The following is a 17,808-nucleotide window of genomic DNA, read 5'->3' as shown; positions in this document are numbered from 1 at the left end:
CAAAGGAAGTCCAGCTCAGACCCCAAAGTACCTGGAAGGGCTGCAAGCAGCCAGGGAGATAAGAGAGGCGGGGAGGGAACACAGTGACTGAGTCTCAGAGACAGCAAAGCACCTCTCCAGCGAAGGCCACTCCGAGATGCAGCCTAACTTCCTAGTTTGCATCAGCAAGATGAGGAGGCACCACCATGGAAAGAGCACCTGGGGTGTAGCTGGTTACCACAGATCAGCCACATTCCCCAGAATTGGAGGTCAGCCCTTCATGGCCCAGGAAAATATGGGGGATGAAGGGTTGGCACCTGCAGTGACCAGATGGAGATACAATGCAGGCTGCTGCTACCATGCTTGGTGACCAGGATACAAGACCCTGATGAGCTTGCCGTGGCAGCCAAGGACACTGGTGCCGGAGGAACGACACGGGCCTGCAAAGGGACATCCGAGGATGGGGAAGCAAGCTGGGAGCAAGACCAGCCCAGCTAGGTTTCAGGGCAACAGCAAAGCCCCAGAGACATGGAGGCAGATGAGTCGACCTTGCTGGGTGAGAAGTGAGCTTGCACTGCATAGGGGAAGAAGAAGGTGGACCCCACTCCTCCAGGAGGCTGACAGTCTCAGCCAGGTACAATGGAGGGTCCAGGTCACAAGGAAGGGGGCTATGGTGAGCGTGCATGGAGAAAGGTGTGCTTGCTGTGTGGAAGGAAGGAGAGGGAAGGGTGAGCAAAGCAGGGCTGCAGGCACCAGGCTGTGGCTGATCTGTGGTCAGCCTGGAGCTCAGAGGCAGTTCTGGATTGACAGGACACATGGTGTGGCCACACAGGTGGGGGGACAGCGATCCCACAGTCCCCAGGGAGTGACTGGGAGGCAGAAGATTGGAACAGGACAGAGAAGGGCAAAGAAGCACATGGCTCATGCTTTAAAGGTGTTTTTATGCCAAGACAAGGGGCGAGGACCTCATCTTGAGGTGGGAAGAAGTCGTTGCCCTGCCAGTCCAGCAGTTTGAACATGAGCCCAGCCCAGTGGACAGAGAAGGCCCAGGGAGAGGTGGGTAGGGAGGGCATCCTGCAGAGGCTGGGGACAAGGAGGACGGCACAGAACGCCATCACAGCCAGGGGAGTCTGGCAGGGCTTGGCGGAGGCGCCAAAGTTACCAGCAAGCTAAACGGCAACAACTGATAGCCCTCACAGGAACCTTCTTGTGTAGACCCACAGAAGCTCCCCGGCCCTGCCTGCTTTGCCTGACTCTGAAATGCCAGACAGGCCCATTTCTAGGTCTGTTCTCCTGAAAATACATCTTTGGTGCTGGGTAGATCCTGAATCCTGAGAATACAAGTTTCTGCTCCTGGATACACAGTCACATGACCCAGAAGGATCCCAGCCCAGTGGCCAAGGCTGCAGTCCACCCCTTCATCCACAGCCCCAGCTCTCCCCAGGGGTCTCACTTCATCGTAGGCGCAGATAACTTACAGCAGGGTGGCCTGCACTGGTCTGCCCGTGCTCAGCAACCATGGCCAGGAGTAACTGCCATCTCCAGGCTGAGAAGCCTCAGTCGGAGGAGATGACACCCACTTAGGGTTCACAGCCCCTTTCTGTGTCAGTTCCAGGAACCCTGGATCACAGACATGGCCTCACCCAGACAAGGACACGACCGTGGAGCCTTAAGATGTCAGAGTCCCAAGCGCTGGGAGAAAGGCTGCAAGCCACAAGTGGCCATGTCTGGGATTCAACATCTGCTCTGCTCAGACCTGGCTCCTCCAGACATGCTGTGGCCCCAGCTCTGCCTGGGTCTCTAGCACCTGGGGGAAGCGGGAGGGGCTGGGCCTTGGTTTCCCCGAGAGAGTCCCTTCCACACATGGGACCAGCCAACATGAGCTCATCAGGTCACAGGCAGCTGCAGCCTCCTGCCACACAGGAAGAAGATTCCTGACCCACGATTATAATTGCAAAGGAGTATTTTGTAGGTAAGTCCTCTGGAGCCCAAGACACCAGGCAGGGAAGACCCTGGCTGCCCTTGGCACCCACAGACACCAGCTCCCACTGGCTCACGTCCTTGCCCTTGACAAGAAGTAGGAGAGGATGAAGAAGGCCACAATTAGACCCACGGCCATGCCACATAGAAGCTTCCGGTTGTCTCGTCCGGACCTTGCCATTGTGGAAAAGCGCTTCATGCTCCCTGTAAGCAGGCCGGTCGTGCTTGTGAAATCCGAGTCCTAAGGGAGGAATCCCAGCAAGATCACACAGAAGTGGTGATTTTACCACCCACCCGCACCAGTGCTGAAGGAGACACTGCAGGCTCTGCAGCAGGTAGTGCTGGGGCAGGGCACTGATTCACACACACTGTGGGCCCTTACCATGCCATCCAGGTACCGGTTCTGATCCTCTGCATCCCTATCGATGTCCAGGGCGAGCTGTTCATCAGACAGAGAGGGCAGGGTTGAGCCAGAGCAGACATATAATACAGCACTCACCCTCCCCAGACCAGACAAACCCTGCCAACAACTCTGCCAGACACAGTGGGGCAGCAGCAGATAAAAAGGTCCAGGTGTCAGCGGGGGCCTCATGCAGGTGAGCACAGCCACGAATCGGACGAGGATGGAAAACTGCCCGAAACTCCTCTGGGCCCTCTGCCTTCCCTCTGATCCCATTCCCCAAAGGCACCAGGTGGAGGTAAGAGGACAGACCACCACTGACCGATTTGAGCCTGGTGACTTTGGAGGCCAGGCTGTCAGCCATTCGCTTGTTCTCCCGGTCTAGAATCTCTTCCACAGCGCCCGGGCTCTGAGCTGAGAAAAGAGAGGGGCTGAAGGGTTGCATCCATCGGTGAGCGCGGCCCCTGACCCCTCTCACTCCAATCACATCTGGGTGAGTCAGAAATCTAGGGGGCCCTAACCTAGGTTCCAGCAGGTGAATCCTGCACATGAGACAGGCTGCATAAAGGACGATGTGTGTAAGGGCCTGTCATGTGAACACATGTCCTGTGTACACATCAAGGTGGGGATGGGCAAGCACCCACAACGGGTTCGGTCCAACCAGCACCTTCTGAGACTGTGTAGCGAAAACTGGACCCAGCCCTGGGGTGCTAGTATGATGTGACACTTGCATCCAGGGAGGTAACCATCTGTGTATGTGGAGCCCATTCTTATAGAAAAACAGTAAACTCTGCAAAGAGCATAGGAAAGACTTGGGAAAAGTACCCAGCGGGGCAGCAGAAAGGCTCCTGCAGGGACGACCTTTGAGCAGAGGTGGCAAGGAACCAGGACAGAACATTGGGAAGGCCCTTTCCCGCACACAAAATGGCTGAGCAAAGTTCCCAATTCCCCGAGATGGGAGCTGACGTCGACCAGGAGCGGGATCCTTGGTCTGCATCCCACATGGGGCTTCCTGCAACACCCAGGGCAGAGTGCTTGCAGAGGCCTGGCCTGTGGCAGGCTGGGCCAGGTGATAAAAAATTTCTGTCACATCAGGTACGTGAGAACCACCTCCTCCCTAGCTTCAATGTAAGGAAGGGATGCCAGCGTCCTTCCAACCACTTCATGTTTATCAATTCTTTTAATCATCATAACAACTCAGAAAGACAGGCATCAATATCCCACTTTGCAGACAAGAACACGGGCTCCAGGAGGGGAAATGGAGCCACCGAGGCCCAAGTTAGTCAGAGTCCTGCTTGGACACCAGCGGAGCACAGCCTCTACTCCTAGGGCCTGGCCTCAGGACCTGTCGAATGCCGACTCCCGCTCACCCCGAACCCATGCAGAACGATCTCACAGGGGGCGGCGGGGAGTGGGGGGACCCCCCTGCTGCGCGACCCCTCACTGGAGCTGCTGGGCCGCCACGCCCGCCTTCGGTCCTAGCGGCAGTGCCGGCCGAAACCCGGCCCTGCTCGGACCCGGAAGGATCCGAATCCGCCCCCCTGACAGGGTCCTCTCGGCCGACGTCACCCCAGTGGGGCCAAAGGCAGGCGCACGCGGCTCTACAGGCAGCGGCGTCGGTTTCGGCCCGGCCCTGCCCCCAACGGCTCCGCTCTCCCGCGCTCACCCCGAGCCCAGTCCGCCATCGTGCCCTGCCCCGGCTCCTCGACGCCGACACCGACGCGGCCACAGCCGCCTCAGACGTGGCGCAGTCACGAGGAAAGGGCTTCCGGCCCCGCCCCCAGCCCGCGATAGCCCCGCCTCCGCACCGACCACGCCCCTAGATGGCCCAGCCCCTTCCGCTTCGGGCTCTCTGACTTCCGGCTTAGGGCCGAGGGTGGGGAACCGCTGGCCGCGGAAGCGATGGGCATAGTTGTGACTTATTTTCAGCACTGTCGCCCAGACAGTGGCGCGATCTCAGCTCACTGCAGTCCCCGCCTGCCGGGCTCCCAAGGTGCTGGGATTACAGCACCACCGCGGATGTGACGTTTGTTGTTCCTGTGAACGTGGGGCGGGGCGGGGCCGTTTGCTTGCTCAGTGCCAAGACGATGGTGGTGGAAAGACGCTTCTGTGGGTTAGGTCCTAACGGTTAAGGAAGGATTCACAGGCGGGTCATGAGGAAGGAGCAGGCCCCTCGGGCAGAAGCCCGCGAGGAGCACTGGGTGTGGTGGGGGCAAGGGTGCCTCCTCTGTCATGTGGAGATCGGCGCCTCGCTCGTGCCTGCGAGTGCGCGCCGCGTCGAATACAGGCGTACAGAAAGCACTACAGGAAAGTGAAGCAGGGAGAGAGACCGGGAGGCGGCGCGGGGACTGGGGGCCGTAGACGCCTTTGCTCCCGGGCACTTGTTAGAAGAGTGAGTGGACCGCGCTTCCTGTGCGTCACTGAATCCTCATGACGGCCACTGAAACGGACACGCAGGATCTTTGCTTTTCAAGAGGGAACTGAGTCCGGGCCAGACTGGGTTGCTCCCCTTTCTGTCGGCCCCTCACGGCCCTCCACCTTTGCAAGTGCTGCTCCTTCTGCCTGGAGTGGCTCCAGTCTTTTCCCGGCTCACTTCCCACCGTCCGGTGTCAGCAAAAACGGCACTTCCTCACAGCCCGTTGCAGCCTAGTAGTCGCCTTTTGCTTCCTTTGAAGCACAGCCCTGTGACCGCCTCATGTCCTTTTGTTTTTCCTTGTCTCCCTTCCCCTCTGGAACATAAGCTCCACAAAGGCAGGGACCTGGGAATCCCGTTCGCCTGCATTCCCCAGCAAACGCCTAACGAATCCAATGGCCTGGGACCGAAAAGTCCTTTCCACTTCGGCTTTCCCCTCTACATCCCATCGGTTCTGTGGAGCTCGAGGGGCGTCACTGTGTGTGTGGCAGGGCACGGTGGGGGCTGAGATCCTTTCCTGTTGGAAATTCTGGCCCAAGAAGCGCGGGTCACAAGGAAAGGGGTCAGTTCGGTTCAGGGCGACTCAGCCCCCCGACTTGGGTCTTAAAACCTCCGAGCCGCCCGCGCTGCCTCAGGCCGCGCCCCCTTAAAGCGCCACCAGACGCCGCGCCCCGTCCCGGCCTCCCCCGCGCGCTGGCGCGAGGCTTTCTGGGCCAGGGCGGGGCCGGCGAACTGCGGCCCGGAACGGCTGAGAAAGGGCCCGGAACGGCTGAGAAAGGGCCCGGCCCGCCTTCCCCGCGCCGGGTCCCGGTCGCGCCATGGAGCCCCGGGCGGTTGCAGAAGCCGTGGAGACGGGGAAGGAGGATGTGATTATGGAAGCTCTGCGGTCATACAACCAGGAGGTAAGCGGCCGCCTGAGGCCGGGGGGCGGGCACGGAGGGGGTGGGGCAGGGTCGTGCGCGGGTGGCAGGGAGGGTGTGGGTGAGGCAGGGGCTGTGTCAGCAAGCGTAGGGGACGCGGCGGGGTGCGGGGGGCAGGTCTGGGATGCAGTGTTGCGGGGAGAGTGGGAGTGCACCCGTTGGGTGGCAGGTGTGTAGGGATGGGGGCGAGTGCAGACCCTGCCATCTGTTCTGAGCAGTGGCTGCTGCCTGAGTTAGAGGCCAATAGGCGCCCCCCATCAGCGGACGCGGATCCTACCCCTCTGTGGATTTGAATTTACTAGTTCTCTCTGCAGCACTCCCAGAGCTTCACGTTTGATGATGCCCAACAGGAGGACCGGAAGGTGGGTGCTGGCCCAAGGGGTAAAGGGGCAGGGACAGGTGGCCCCAGGAAGAAGGGCCTGGTGGAACCGCTCTTCTCCCTGCCCACAGAGACTGGCGGAGCTGCTGGTCTCCGTCCTGGAACAGGGCTTGCCACCCTCCCACCGTGTCACCTGGCTGCAGAGTGTCCGAATCCTGTCCCGGGACCGCAACTGCCTGGACCCGTTCACCAGCCGCCAGAGCCTGCAGGCACTGGCCTGCTATGCCGACATCTCTGTCTCTGAGGGGTCCATCCCAGGGTCCCCAGACATGGATGTTGTACTGGAGTCCCTCAAGTGCCTGTGCAACCTCGTGCTCAGCAGCCCCGTGGCACAGATGCTGGCAGCAGAGGCCCGCCTAGTGGTGAAGCTCACAGAGCGTGTGGGACTGTACCGTGAGAGGAGCTTCCCCCACGATGTCCAGTTCTTTGACTTGAGGCTCCTCTTCCTGCTAACGGCACTCCGCACCGATGTGCGCCAGCAGCTGTTTCAGGAGCTGAAAGGAGTGCGTCTGCTGACTGACACACTTGAGCTGACGCTGGGGGTGACTCCTGAAGGGAACCCACCCAAGCTCCTTCCTTCCCAAGAGACTGAGCGGGCCATGGAGATCCTCAAAGTGCTCTTCAACATCACTCTCGACTCTATCAAGGGGGAGGTGGACGAGGTGAGCACTGACCTGAACCCATGGATGGGTCTCAACGCAGCTCCGACATTTCCTGGACCTGCCTCCCACTGGGTACCTTCAGGTTTCTGGGTGTCAGACATGGAGAGGACAGGACCTCCCAGCCTGTTGGGACAAGGCCAAGGAGATGCCAGTTCTGGGCTGGGACCTCAGGGAAGGCTTCTGAGGAAAATAGAGGCCCCTTCTGGCTCTTGCTGCCTGGCAGGAGGGCTGTGTGGTGTCCGGGGAGACTGTAAGAGATCCTCCACCACGAGGCTGTGAGTGGGGCTGAGACAGAGTGTGACTTCATCCCAAGGGTTATGTGTTAACATTCCTAATCAGGGAAGTGCTCTTAGAAGAATACTCATGGAGTTTTTAGGAAGACAGCAGTGGTCATCTTTTGCCCCCAGCACTACCCACAGTCACCTAGGAAGACCCCAGGGGACCAGGTACACAGTACAGGAGGTGCACAGTCATTGCCACACAGTCCTGGAGTGCAACAGACAGTGGAGCCTCAGCAGGCAGCAGTGGGATGAGTGGGGCTCCTCACAGGAACCCTTCTTTCTTTGATCAGGAAGACACTGCCCTTTACCGACACCTGGGGACCCTTCTCCGGCACTGTGTGATGATTGCTACTGCTGGAGACCGCACAGAGGAGTTCCATGGGTGAGGATGGGGCTTTTTCTGGGAGGGAAGTGTGCCCACATGTCTAGATGGTCGTCCTCAACCCTGGCTGTGAACCAGAACTCACCTGAGAGCCCAGGCCCCACCCTAGAGGGTCTGACTTTGTCTGGGTGAGTAAGACTGGACATCGGTGTATTTCCAGAGAATACTGGGTGCTTCTAATATGTGGCCAAGACAACAGCCATGAATTTGGGGGCAGGAATGTGCCAACTGGGCCTTGGGTAGTGGCAACAGTGTAGTATTTACTAGGGCACATTGGTTCCTTGTCCCCGTTTTTGGTCCAGCTGCCCCTAGGCTGGTCTGGGTTTCCAGAGATGGTCTGGTGCTTTGGCTCAGACAGGGTGGGGGAGGCAGGGTGTCTCAGTGCCCCCACTTCTCCAGGGGACCCCACTGTACAGCTGAGTGGCAGTGCCTCTCAGATCAGTCCCTGCCCTTGGCTTTGGTCCCTAGCGCTGCCCCTTTGGGACTCACATGCCAGCTCATGTAATGTGTGGTTCAGCGGGGGCACAAAGATTGCACCTGTGCTGAGGGATTAACCCTATTGAGACCCCCACCTCCATCTGTCCCCAGCCACGCAGTGAACCTCCTGGGGAACTTGCCCCTCAAGTGTCTGGATGTTCTCCTCACCCTGGAGCCACATGGAGACTCCATGGAGTTCATGGGAGTGAATATGGATGTGATTTGTGCCCTCGTCATCTTCCTAGAGAAGCGTTTGCACCAGGTAGGCTGGGGATGGCTGTGCAGGCTCCCCCAGTGGCTCTGGCACTGGTTCTCCTGCACAGCTGTGGTCAGTGCTTCTACACTGTCCACACTGGTAAGTGGAGATCGTCTTGGTGGTGTGATATGGGCGATTCTTCCGGCTGTTCTGTGGTCCAGCCTGGCAAGACGCCAGACCTTTCCTCCATGAGAAGCATGTGGACACCTTCCACACACTTGAAGGTTTCACTTCTTAAATCTTTGTGGATCTTTATTGAGTGGTCCTGAGAAGCCTCCCAGTCCCTACTTTTAACTCTTAGACACAGGCAGCCCTTGATTACAAGCATAGCTGTCCCTCAGCATCCTGAGGAGACCCATAGGAACCTCAGATCAAAGCTTCCCTCTGACTCCTGTGACTGCACTACAGGGCATCTGGACAGCTGGGGCTCTAACCATCTTCCAGGAGCTTGCAGAAAGCAGGCTGGAGTACAATAAACCGAGATTTAGTAGACCTCCTGGGAATCTACCTGCCTAAGCAAGGGACACACATGGTGCCTGCGAGCAACTCAGGATAGGGCACTAGCATTGGACACACACCTGGGGGGTTGTCTGTGCCCGTCGCTGCCACTGCTGGTGCTGGGGTCCAGGCACATTATGCCAGGAGGGTCAAGAACTCCCTGCTCTGTCCATGAAGTACACAGAGCGGGGATTCGGTTCTCGTTTCTTTTTGCCACCAACATCTGAGGGCAATGTGTGCGCCAGTCTAAAGCTTGAATTGCTTTGTGTTTTCTTCCCAGCTCTGCTTTATAGTTGAGGCAATTAGACTTAAAGCAGTTATTTCTCCCAAGTCACAAAGCTTACGAGTACCTCTGGGTTACGCTCTATCCCCGTCCTTTTCAAAAGTGACACAGACACCCATCACCCACTCTTGGCCTTGCGCTAACTGCAGAGGGGCTTCTTCCCAAACCTCTGCCGCCAGGACCAGCTGCTGTGTATGTTGGTGGGAAGGGGCGGTGGGGGGGGTGTAACTCTGTGCCAGTCTCAAATTAGGCAGGGGCACAGCCCCGGTGACAGAGAATCCTCTACAGACACACAGGCTGAAGGAGAGTGTAGCTCCCGTGCTGAGCGTACTGACTGAATGTGCCCGGATGCACCGCCCAGCCAGGAAGTTCCTGAAGGCCCAGGTATGAGGCTGAGGAGCTCGTGCTCCTGGGGGATGTGGTTTCAGCCCTGATCACAGACCCTTGGCTGCTCCAAGCCCAAGCTTAGGGATGGCCACCTCCCCAGGTGCTGCCCCCTCTGCGGGATGTGAGGACACGGCCTGAGGTTGGGGAGATGCTGCGGAACAAGCTTGTCCGCCTCATGACACACCTGGACACGGATGTGAAGAGGGTGGCTGCCGAGTTCTTGTTTGTCCTGTGCTCTGAGAGTGGTGAGTTATGGAGACCCAGGTCCCAGCCCACCCCACCTCAGCCAGGCTTGCACACTGACCTCTGCCTTGCCCCTCAGTGCCCCGATTCATCAAGTACACAGGCTATGGGAATGCTGCTGGCCTTCTGGCTGCCAGGGGCCTCATGGCGGGAGGCCGGCCCGAGGGCCAGTACTCGGAGGATGAGGACACAGACACAGATGAGTACAAGGAAGCCAAGGCCAGGTGTGTGCCCCCAACACACCCTCGGGTCTCCATTCACAGCCCCCCTAGTCCCTGCTTCCACACCCATGTGGACCCCTGTAGGGTGGGACAGGATGACAAATGGGCAAGACCTTCCAGAATCAAGCACCTGTTCCTAAGTGCTATCTGGGATACCAGAAGGTGGCCGATGGCAGGAGCTGGTTACCTGTGCCGCTTCTGGAGGGAGGCCTCTTCCTGCAGTTGCCTTGCCCACCTCACCCCACTGGGAAAATAGGTGGCTTGCCTCCTGTCCTGGAGAGTCACTAATGCATTCCCCACATTCCACCCACTTGGAAACAGCATAAACCCAGTGACCGGGAGGGTGGAGGAGAAGCCGCCTAACCCTATGGAGGGCATGACGGAGGAGCAGAAGGAGCACGAGGCCATGAAGCTGGTGACCATGTTTGACAAGCTCTCCAGGTGTGTGGCATGACAAGGAGGGGCCTGCAGCTGGGAGAAGGGAGAGCTGACCCACATCCTGTCTTGTGAGCCCCAGGAGGTAGGATCAGAGGAGAGCTTAGGATCCTGGTATTAGGTTGCATTGCTGATGTTTGAAATCACTTGCCCTGGAGGAAATCCCCCAGGGGATGGGTATATTGAATCAGTATTGTGCCCCTTTTACAGATGATAACTGAGGCCCAGAGAAATTAAGAGACTGTCTAAGGCCGGGCATGGTAGCTCACGCCTATAATCCCAGCACTTTGGGAGGCTGAGACAGGTGGATCACAAGGTCAGGAGATCAAGACCATCCTGGCCAACGTGGTGAAACCCCGTCTCTGCTAAAATACAAAAAAACAAGTTAGCTGGGCGTGGTGGTGGGCGCCTGTAGTCCCAGCTACTTGGGAGGTTGAGGCAGGGGAATCACTTGAACCCGGGAGGCAGAGATTGCAGTGAGCTGAGACTGTGCCACTGCACTCCAGCCTGGCGACAGAGTGAGACTTCCTCTCAAAAAAAAAAAAAAAAAAGACTAATGTCGCCAGATTTATTGGAGATGGCCCAGTGTCCAAATTAAGAGCCTGCTTAAGGCCAATTTAGATGTTTACATTAGGAAACTGCTTAAAGCCAGGAGGTAGCAGTTAGAGTTTGGGCCCAGTTAACAGAAGGTCCAACCAGGCTTCCCCAGTAAATGGGAGCAGCCTACTTGGTGGAGGAAGGTAGCAGCCAGGGGTGAGCAGGACCCCTGCCTGGCCAACTGGGCCCCTTCCCCAGCCCCATTGCACCTTTCCCCAATAGGAACAGAGTCATCCAGCCAATGGGGATGAGTCCCCGGGGTCATCTTACGTCCCTGCAGGATGCCATGTGCGAGACTATGGAGCAGCAGCTCTCCTCGGACCCTGACTCGGACCCTGACTGAGGATGACAGCTCTTGTGCTCCCCCATCAGAACTGGTGCTGCTTCCAGAGACTTCCTTGGGGTTGCAACCGGGGGAAGCCACATCCCACTGGCTCCACACCCGCTCCCACTTCTCCATCTTAGAAACCCCTTCTCTTTACTTCCAAGGTTCTATTCATGATTTGCCTCTGGTCCAGCTTCTTATCTCTGGACTGCAATGGTCTTCTTGTGTTAGAACTCAGGGCTCAGCCTTGAATTCCACAGACGAATACTTTCTTTTGTCTGCGCCAAGAGGAATGTGTTTGGAAGCTGCTGCCTGAGGGCAGGGTCTACCTGGGCACACAGAAGAGCATATGGGAGGGCAGGGGGTTGGGTGTGGGTGTGTACAAAGCAAGCACATCTGGGATTGGCATGCTGGCAGAGCCAGTGTGTTGGGGCATGTGCTGCACTTCCCAGGGAGAAAACCTGCCAGAACTTTCCATTCGAGTATGTCAGAACACACTTCCGAGGTATGTATGCTCTGTTGTTTCTGTCCTGTCTTCACTAAGCGCAGGGCTGGAGGCCTCTTAGACATTCTCCTTGGTCCTCGTTCAGCTGCCCACTGTAGTATCCACAGTGCCCGAGTTCTCGCTGGTTTTGGCAATTAAACCTCCTTCCTACTGGTTTAGACTACACTTACAACAAGGAAAATGCCCCTCGTGTGACCATAGATTGAGATTTATACCACATACCACACATAGCCACAGAAACATCATCTTGAAATAAAGAAGAGTTTTGGGCAAAAATGTATGTGTGAATATATGTGTAAATTATCAAATAAAGGGGCCAGGCACAGTGGCTCATGCCTGTAATCCCAGCACTTTGGGAGGCCGAGGTGGGTGGATCACTTGAAGCCCAGGAGTTCGAGACCAGCCTGGCCAACATAGCGAAAGCTTGTCTCTGTTATAAATATGCCCATGTGCTAGGCGTGGTGGGACACACCTGTAATCCCAGTTACCCAGGAGAATCGCTTAAACGCAGGAGGTAGAAGTTGCAGTGAGCTGAGATCGTAACACTGCACTGCACCCTGAGCGACAGGGCGAGACTAAAAAAATAAAAAAGGAACATTAACTAGGGTTAGAAACTAACTTCATTCTTTTTAGAATTCAACAGTTTTTCTAGGTCACCAGTTCCACCTTTTGTTCTTATTAAGGAGCAAAGACCCCCTTGCTGGGAGTCACTGTCATTAAATCTATTCCCGTCAGCTCACCCCAGGGTAGGCAAGGTTCAGGAATGGGAAGTGCTTTTGTCTGGGGAAACACGCAGGTAATCTGATGCCAGGAAGGAGGATGTGCATGTGGGTGAGAGCCCAGGAGGGAGCAGCTGGTGCCTGACAGGGTGAGCCATCAGAGCTGGGCTTTGGTGCAGCCCCAGGAGAAGGAGCCTGTGCAGAAGTAGGAGCTCAGTGGATTCCACCTCCTATGTCACAATCCAGCAGGTGGCCAGGACTCAGCCTGGGTTTTAAGTGAGTAATGCCTTCCCTGTCTCAAAGATTAGCTCTAACAGTGTCACTCGAGGAAGCCCTGGCGAGGGTGGGGGGGCGTAGTGTGGGGACAAGGAGACCAGATAGAAAGTGCTGGAATGCTCTGGAACAGATCTGTTTCTGGAGGAGAGGCTGAGTATGGAGACTCAACAGAATGTGACCACCTTCAAAGGGAGGAGCTGGGCCATCTCCAATAAATCCAGGGACAAATGCCTTCAGTCCTCAGACTGTTCCAATAGAGGGGACGCCAGGGTTCCCTTTCCAACTCATGTCAACACTTGCACTCCCTTTGAGGAGATTAAATGTATTTCATGCTGGAAAGAACAGATTTTCTCTCACTGAAAATAGCCCTACTAAAGGAGACCAACGTGCTAGAAGTGCAGCACCAGGGCCTCAAGACTACACTTTGGAACATGAAGAGGGCTGGGGGCTGCTCGGCCCGTCTGGATCTCTATCCAACAGATGCTGAGCTTGCCGTTCACCTGGGCACAGAAAGCAGACTCGGTCTGGGATTCCAGTCGGTCTGTTTCAGTTCAAGAGGGTCACAGTCAGAAGAAAGCTTTTTCCATTAGGAGCTTCAGCAGAGTGAAGAATTCAACACAGCAAACAGGCAGGCAGCTCCTTTGTATATGTGACGGGGTGGCCCTGAATGTAGACACAGCCCTACCAGTCAGTGCAGCTCATGGCCTGAGAAGACATTCCAGTGGCAGCCTCAGGCGTCCACTCAGTTCACATACTCTGGTTTCACCTGCCCAAGCTGTCTTCAGGCATGAGGTCTTGTCAGAATTGGGATGTGGATGTCTCCTATGTCACCATTTATTGTGTGGGGGCAGCCATCCTATTTGTCTGGTCCATCAAGCTGGAATACAGAAGACAGAGGGTATCAGCTATCTGTTTACACACCCAGGCAGGCCAGCAGATCTCTGGTCAAACAGCTCTAGCTGCAGACATGCAAAATATTTCACAAAACAAGCTGCTTTCTGCCAATGCTGCTGCTACTGTGCTGGGCTAAGAGGTCCCAGCAGGCCTGGGCAGAACAGGGTGGCTAAATGGAGAGCCTCATTCTATGGGACTTTAAGTACCCAAATCAAGATGTACTGATGCTCATGTGCTTAAAAGCATTCACTATTTGGAAAAGTAACCCCTTGGATAGTAATTCTTTAAAAAACAAAAAATGAAATCATAACCCATTTTACATACATTTCTGTGAAACTAGATAATACAGTTCACATCCTATTAGGCCATTTCCAAAACTCCACAGGAGCTACCAGAGTTACAATCTGCTTTTCTATGAAAACAGGAGGTTGGGCCGGACATGCTGGCTCACGCCTATAATCCCAGCACTTTGGGAGGCTGAGGCGGGTGGATCACCTGAGGTCAGGAGTTTGAGACCAGCCTGACTAACATGGTGAAATCCCGTCTCTAATACAAGTACAAAAATTAGCCAGGCATGGTGGCACATGCCTGTAATCCCAGCTACTTAGGAGGCTGAGGCAGGAGAATCACTTGAACCCGGGAGGCAGGGTTGCAGTGAGCCAAGATCGCGCCATTGCACTCCAGCTTGGGCAACAAGAGTGAAACTCCCTTACAAAAAAAAGAAAATAGGAGGTCGGAGCAGGAAAAGGCTCCCTCACAAAAGCCTGCTGGGCTGATGTAAGATCTCTGCTGCCTTGTGAGCTGGCCAGGAGGCACTCGCCTCTCAGCGTTTAAGCCTCATTGTTAGCTGGGTTCCCTGCTTCCATAATGAAGTGACCATGATTGGTAAAAAATCAGCCTGTGACCAGAGGTTGGAGGTCTTGGACTGGTGGAGGTTGAGGAGAGTGCTGACCCCATGGCCCTAAGCCATGAGGCAGCCACAGCTGTGGACAAGGAAAAAGGATCAGGATTTCCTAACACATCTGCCTTGGAAGGCAAGAGGAGCATCAACTGTGATATATTCTGGTTGATATGGTTTGGCTGTGTCCCCACCCAAATCTCACCTTGAATTGTAATAATCCCCATGTGTCAAGGGTGAGGCCAAGTAGAAGTAACTGAATCATGGGGGCGGGTCTTTCCCATGCTGTTCTTGTGCTAGTAAGTCTCACAAGATCTGATAGTTTTATAAAGGGCAGTTCCCCTGCACATGTCCTCTTGCCTGCCGCCATGTAAGACGTGACTTTGCTCCTCCTTTGCCTTCCACTATGATTGTGAGGCCCCCCACAGCCATATGGAACTGTGAGTCCATTAAACCTCTTTCCTTTATAAATTACCCAGTCTCAGGGATGCCTTTATGAGCAGCATGAGAACAGACTGATACACTGGTGAAATCCCCTTTGGACAGTGTTACACCTGCCTGTAATCATAACACTGGACTTTAAATGCTTAATGCCACCTCCCATTGAAAACTCTTTAATCAAGGCTGAGCATGCTACATGATTCTCATGGGAAACTGCATTTTCTGTAACTTTACTTGTTTACAGGTGGTTTGGAATCTCTTAGAAAGCATCAAGGCTCTTTGGCTTTCCTCAGATTATAATTGATCAATGGCTCTCATACCAATTACTTCCGAAAAGCATCACTAATGTAGCCTTCATCCCACACAGATGCAGAGAACTTTAGCTTCTCAAAGTTCTTTAACCCGTATCATCTTAGAATCACATACCAGGCCTTAGAGGAACACTGTTGGCTGCTTTATTTTAGGGAGTGAAGATAACGCCGATAGTCTGTTAAGAATACAGACTCATCAGCCCTGAGTGTCTGGACCGTGTCCCTGCTTGGCCTGTTAGCATCTGTTTCTTCATCTCTAAATGGAGGTATTGAAAGTAATACCCAGTCAGGTCCAGATAGTGCCTGGTGCAGGATTCACAGCATCATCAGCTATTACTGTTACTGTGTTAGCCAATGGGGCTCCCTATCAGGTGGACCATACCCGAGAGCAGTGAGAAGGGCAGCCCCTTGGATGGTCCTCCTCAGCAGTCTGTACCTTCCCAGTTTCCCGCTGCACAAGGTCCCGCATCTCTTCTGTCCAGCCCAGAAGCTCCACTAGCCTTTCCACGCCGTGAACCACGTCCCCCAGCTGGGCCACGTCCCTGCTGCGAGGGTGCCAAGCCAAGGGCCCCACCAAGTCCCGGTTGATGAGCAGTCGGGGAACTGAGCTCCGCACGGCCTCGGTCAAGCTGGCAAAAGGCTCCACCTGAAAAATGGCCCAAATGTGAGGGGCATAGTGTCCACCTTACGAGCCCCTCAGGATGCTTCATGCCACAGCCACTGAGGCCTTGGAGGAGCAGCAGATTGGCAGTCAGACCCTGCGATCTAGGGAAAACCCACCACCAATCTCATTTCTTCAGTTGAGCTCCTGCCACTTGGCCTCAGTGACTTCTTTCTCCCCTCAGCCTCTCTCTCTTCCACTTCTTGCTATTTCCACACATCCTTGCTTCTCCCCACCTCCGTTCCAAGGCTCATCAGGGATCCAACCTTCCTACCTCCTCTTTGTGAGCACGTTCTGTTCTCCCTGTCCTTCCCACCTCGCTGTCTCCCAGCATGCCACAGAGGGACAACAGCACAGACTCGTCCGTCTCCTCTGGCTAGCCCTGCTCGCTGTGACAGCTGCCACCAGCATCAGGCACCCAGAGGAGCTGGTGCCCCCAAGCAGGAGTTACTGTTATGTCTCTCCATGGTCTTCCCCACCCAGCCTCTAGAGAGGCCTAGCTCGGTGCCATCAGGCTCCTTCATACAGCTCTCAAAGCTTCTTTTAAGAGGAACAAGGTAAAAAATGGATACATTAATAAATGGCATTAGAACTGGCTCATTATCTGGGAGGAAAATACTCCATTCCTACCTCCCACTGAAAAAAAATTCAAATGGATTAAAGGTTTCAATGTAAACAAAACAGTTCTTGAAGAAAACTGAGGGTTTACAAGTAAGGATAGGGAAGAACTTTTTAGGTGTAAAAACTGAAGTCAGATAAGACAAAGGAAAATGGCAGATCTGACTATGTAAATACTATTACCTGGGTATCTACATAAAACTACTATGTCGAAAATTTAAAATTTTTAAAAACTTATCATCATCAAACTACAAAAATATTTACAACATATGACAATAGTTTATATTGCTAATTGATACTCATTTATAAACATATAATTTATGAACTAATTTATAATGCTAATTTATAATGACATTTATATTAACAGCCAGGCACGGTGGTTCACACCTATAATCCCAGCACTTTGGGAGGCCGAGGCGGGCAGATCACCTGAGGTCAGGAGTTCAAGACCAGCCTGGCCAACATGGTGAAACCCCATCTCTACTAAAAATACAAAACTTAGCTGGGCGTAGTGGCACACGCCTGTAATCCCAGCTACTCGGGAGGTTGAGGCAGGAGAATGGCTTGAGCCTGGGAGGTGGAGGTTGCAGTGAGCCAAGATCGCGCCACTGCACTCCAGCCTGGGAGACAGAGCAAGACTCTGTCTCAAAAAAAAAAAAAAAAGAAAGAAATTTATATTAACATTAAAACGGATTTATATTATTTAATTTATATTAAAATTAAAACTAATTTATAATGACCCAATGAAAAATGGTCAAGAGGTACAAATATACAATCCAAAGAGAAGAAACAAAACTGGCCAACAAACATGAAAAGATGAACTTCGTTCTTTACTACAGAAATGCAAAATCCGCACCCCCCTCCACACACACACATGCATTTTTTAACCAATTTGATTTGTGTGATTTTGGTTTTGGTGAGGATGTGATAAAATGGCTACACAAAAACACAGTTTGTGGCAGTGTAATTGTTACACCTTTCTGGAAGGCAAGTTCTCAATATTTATCAGCATTTACCTTTCAGGAGTACCTGCATGGGTAGATAAGGATGATACACAGGGATATTCACTACAGCATGGGATCTCATTCTGTTACCCAGGCTGGAATGCAGTGGCATGATCATAGTTCACTATAACCTCAAACTCCTGGGCTCAAGCAATCCTCCTTCCTCAGCCTCTCAAATAGCTGCAAGTACACAGACCACGCCTGGCTATCTTTTTATTTTTTGTAGAGACAAGGTCTGACTATCCTGCCCAGGCTGGTCTCAAATGCCTAGCTTCAGGCAATCTTCCTGCCTTGGCCTCCCAAAGTGCTGGGATAACAGGTGTGAGCCATGGTGCCTTGCCCAGCATTACTTTTAATATAAAA

The 17,808-nt window shown here is 54.2% G+C and overlaps 3 protein-coding genes and 1 pseudogene across 13 annotated transcripts in view; 1 reads left to right on the top strand and 3 right to left on the bottom strand.

Annotated features, from left to right (window-relative positions):
- Positions 1 to 6: 6 nt before the first annotated feature.
- On the bottom strand, positions 7 to 1,499 carry LOC115832096 (annotated as a pseudogene). Its single transcript, XR_004027549.1, has 2 exons — positions 1,458 to 1,499; positions 7 to 747 (listed from the first exon to the last, which is right to left on the bottom strand). The product of XR_004027549.1 is annotated as an uncharacterized LOC115832096 (transcript).
- Positions 901 to 4,157, bottom strand: BET1L (Bet1 golgi vesicular membrane trafficking protein like). The gene is made up of 4 exons (XM_030801861.1): positions 4,026 to 4,157; positions 2,682 to 2,773; positions 2,342 to 2,398; positions 901 to 2,200 (listed from the first exon to the last, which is right to left on the bottom strand). The coding sequence occupies exons 1-4, from the start codon at positions 4,042 to 4,044 to the stop codon at positions 2,033 to 2,035; spliced, it is 336 nt and encodes a 111-aa protein (XP_030657721.1). The 5' UTR covers positions 4,045 to 4,157; the 3' UTR covers positions 901 to 2,032.
- Positions 4,158 to 4,238: 81 nt separating this feature from the next.
- On the top strand, positions 4,239 to 11,892 carry RIC8A (RIC8 guanine nucleotide exchange factor A). Of its 5 annotated transcripts, none has more exons than XM_030801853.1 (10): positions 4,239 to 5,674; positions 6,007 to 6,054; positions 6,215 to 6,733; positions 7,305 to 7,396; positions 7,985 to 8,135; positions 9,199 to 9,294; positions 9,398 to 9,542; positions 9,620 to 9,764; positions 10,083 to 10,202; positions 11,074 to 11,892. In XM_030801853.1, the coding sequence occupies exons 1-10, from the start codon at positions 5,591 to 5,593 to the stop codon at positions 11,432 to 11,434; spliced, it is 1,761 nt and encodes a 586-aa protein (XP_030657713.1). In that variant the 5' UTR covers positions 4,239 to 5,590; the 3' UTR covers positions 11,435 to 11,892. The 5 variants fall into 5 exon arrangements, with proteins under 5 accessions (XP_030657713.1, XP_030657712.1, XP_003282284.1 ...); XM_030801852.1 differs by having other exon boundaries at positions 6,143 to 6,733; XM_003282236.3 differs by having other exon boundaries at positions 5,396 to 5,674; positions 6,143 to 6,733; positions 11,016 to 11,892.
- SIRT3 (sirtuin 3) overlaps positions 11,816 to 17,808 on the bottom strand; it is a 24,020-nt gene continuing 18,027 nt past the window's right edge. For 2 of the 6 annotated variants that reach the window (XM_030801860.1, XM_030801858.1), the window contains exons 6-7: positions 15,599 to 15,808; positions 11,816 to 13,495 (exon numbers count right to left, since the gene is read on the bottom strand). In XM_030801860.1, coding sequence (XP_030657720.1) covers positions 13,475 to 13,495; positions 15,599 to 15,808 — 231 coding nt within the window. In that variant the 3' untranslated portion in view covers positions 11,816 to 13,474. The remainder of the gene's footprint in view (positions 13,496 to 15,598; positions 15,809 to 17,808) is intronic. The other 4 variants (XM_003282231.4, XM_030801859.1, XM_030801856.1 and 1 more) reach the window with 4 other exon arrangements.

The sequence above is a fragment of the Nomascus leucogenys genome, chromosome 21 (assembly GCF_006542625.1).
Source record: "Nomascus leucogenys isolate Asia chromosome 21, Asia_NLE_v1, whole genome shotgun sequence".
In the NCBI taxonomy this organism is placed as follows: domain Eukaryota; kingdom Metazoa; phylum Chordata; class Mammalia; order Primates; family Hylobatidae; genus Nomascus; species Nomascus leucogenys.
Note: the sequence above shows the minus strand (reverse complement) of the source record. Positions and strands in the feature narration are given on the sequence as shown.